Source organism: Charadrius vociferus, unplaced genomic scaffold (assembly GCF_000708025.1).
Source record: "Charadrius vociferus isolate BGI_N301 unplaced genomic scaffold, ASM70802v2 scaffold751, whole genome shotgun sequence".
Taxonomy (NCBI): Eukaryota; Metazoa; Chordata; class Aves; order Charadriiformes; family Charadriidae; genus Charadrius; species Charadrius vociferus.
The window spans coordinates 11,286-13,391 of NW_009646956.1; the positions used below are offsets into that span (position 1 = coordinate 11,286).

Here is a 2,106-nt window from a genome sequence, read left to right on the forward strand (position 1 = left end):
TGTCCCCCCACCAGCCCGACCCTGGCCACACAAAGCAACGGAGGATGCCCGAGTGACCCTCCCCAACCGCAGGCCCCCGGCTGCCCCAGACCCACGCTCCCCCGCTCACCTCTACAACAACGGGGCCCGCCGGAGCGCGCCCATCGCCTTCCGAGCACCCCCTCCCATCACCCGCAGTGGGGACAACGCTGGGACCCAGCTGGGCTCCCGTCATCCCCCGTGACGCCAAAGCAGCACTCGGTCCTACGCTCAGATTCCTCTGGGGGTCTTTCACAAAGACCACGAGAGCAGCCACCGTACAGGGCCACCTAGCAGGAAACAGAGCGCCCCGCGCCACCCCGGGTTCCTGCCGCCCACCTTGCCGTCAGCCCGTCTCCTCCGCGACACCCACAGGCCCCTAGAAACGCACGTCCCCGAGCGAGGCGGACCCCCGACGTGGCCCACACCTGTGCTGATCTGACTGATGCCGGTGCACCCTCCGCACTCACCGCCAGGCAGCAAGACGCCCCTGCGCGGTCTCTTGCCCTCCCTCCCAATCCCTGCAGAAAGGAACAGCCTCTCCCCACGGGACGTCCACACGCGCGCTCCATCGCCCCAGTCCCCTCCCACCAGGCCCTGCCGGGGCACGGCCCCGCGGCGCACCGCCAGGCACAACCTGTGCGGCCCGCGCAACCCCACAGCCCTCCTCTGGGTCACACGCACTTACGCTTCCTCCTAATAGGCCCCACAGAGAGGATCTGCTCCTTGGACTCCTCCGCAAACACGCTGGCCATCCTCGTGTGCTGGGGGCAGTTCTGGGGGGGGGGCAAACACCGCCTCCGTGACTCTCGACCCCTGCCCGGGCCCCTCTGGCCGGGCTGGCTCCCAAAGGCGCCTCCGACTCCAGTCCCCGCGACCGCTCTCGGAGAGGCCCAGAGGCGACCTGCCCGCCGCGGGGCTCTCCTCCCGGCACCTCCAAGCGCTCACGACCATCCCGGCCTCCCGCACAGGGCTACGTCTCCGGCCGCTTCTCCGGCGCCCGTGCACTGGGGCTCGCCACGCTCCGCCCCAGCCCTGCGAAGCGAGCCGCCCGTCGACGCTGGCCCCACTCACTATTTTGCAGGAGTATTTCTCCGAATCGCAGAGGGAGACGGCGCAGTGGAGGTGGACTTCGTCGTAATCCCCAATGAACTTGAAGACCGTGACGTGGAAACGACACGTCAACGACACTCCGTTCTCCTCTATGCCGATGGTGTTGTCCTTCATGTTTTGGCACCTGCACAAAGCACGCGTGCTCACTCTGCCCTCCCGCGACGGGAACCCTCTCTCCGAGGACGCTCGCCCCTGACCCTGTAAGGCCCCTCGCCCTGGGTCCCGCAGCGCCGCGCTTCCATCCCCCCGTGCCCGCCTCCTCTGGACAAGGACGCCGCGCCCCGCCTCCGTAGAGCGAGCTCTCTTTGCAATATCCAGCTTGGTCGCGCTCCCACTCCCGGAGACACCTCCGCGTCCCCCCCGTCCCCTACAGATGCCCCGCCACGCGCAGCATCAGCGACACGAGGACAGGCGCTTCTTTCCACCGCTGCGACTCCTTCCGGGACGGGGCCTCCGAGTACCTCTACGCTACGCAACCTAACTCCGGCACCGAAGACAAGAGGTCCCCCCGTTCCTCGCCCTTTCGAGATCTCCGTCCGGCGTTTCGCTGAGCAAAGGAGCCCCGCTCCAACTGATCGCGACGCCCGTTCAAGAGCCCTCCCCGACAGGCACCGCGGAAACCGACGGGGTGTGCCGGGCCGCCCGGCCCGCGGTCGCTCACCCTCCCTCGATGATGAAGTAGCGCAGCTTGTCGTTGCTGTCTCGCGAGGGGGTGGCGTAGCACTTGTTCAGCATCAGGATCAGGTGGTTGGAATCGGCCCCGACGACAAAGACCCCCACGTAGAGCACGTCCCGGGTGGTGAGCACCACCTCGCCCTGCCGGTAGGGGTGCTTGTAGGAGGAGTTCTTGTACAGGGCCATCTTGGTCGTGAAGCTCCCTTCCTGCGTCGGCACCGTCAGGTTAATCACGCTACCGACGACAAAAAGATACCCACTCGGAAACGGGAACGGCTACCGCCACCCAACGCGGCACCT

At 67.3% G+C, this 2,106-nt stretch overlaps 1 protein-coding gene across 1 annotated transcript in view; it reads right to left on the minus strand.

Moving 5' to 3' along the window:
* Positions 1 to 692: 692 nt before the first annotated feature.
* Positions 693 to 2,106, minus strand: part of TECTA (tectorin alpha) — a 26,601-nt gene continuing 25,187 nt past the window's right edge. The window contains 3 exon segments of the mRNA XM_009895154.1: positions 693 to 794; positions 1,093 to 1,255; positions 1,793 to 2,041. Coding sequence (XP_009893456.1) covers positions 693 to 794; positions 1,093 to 1,255; positions 1,793 to 2,041 — 514 coding nt within the window.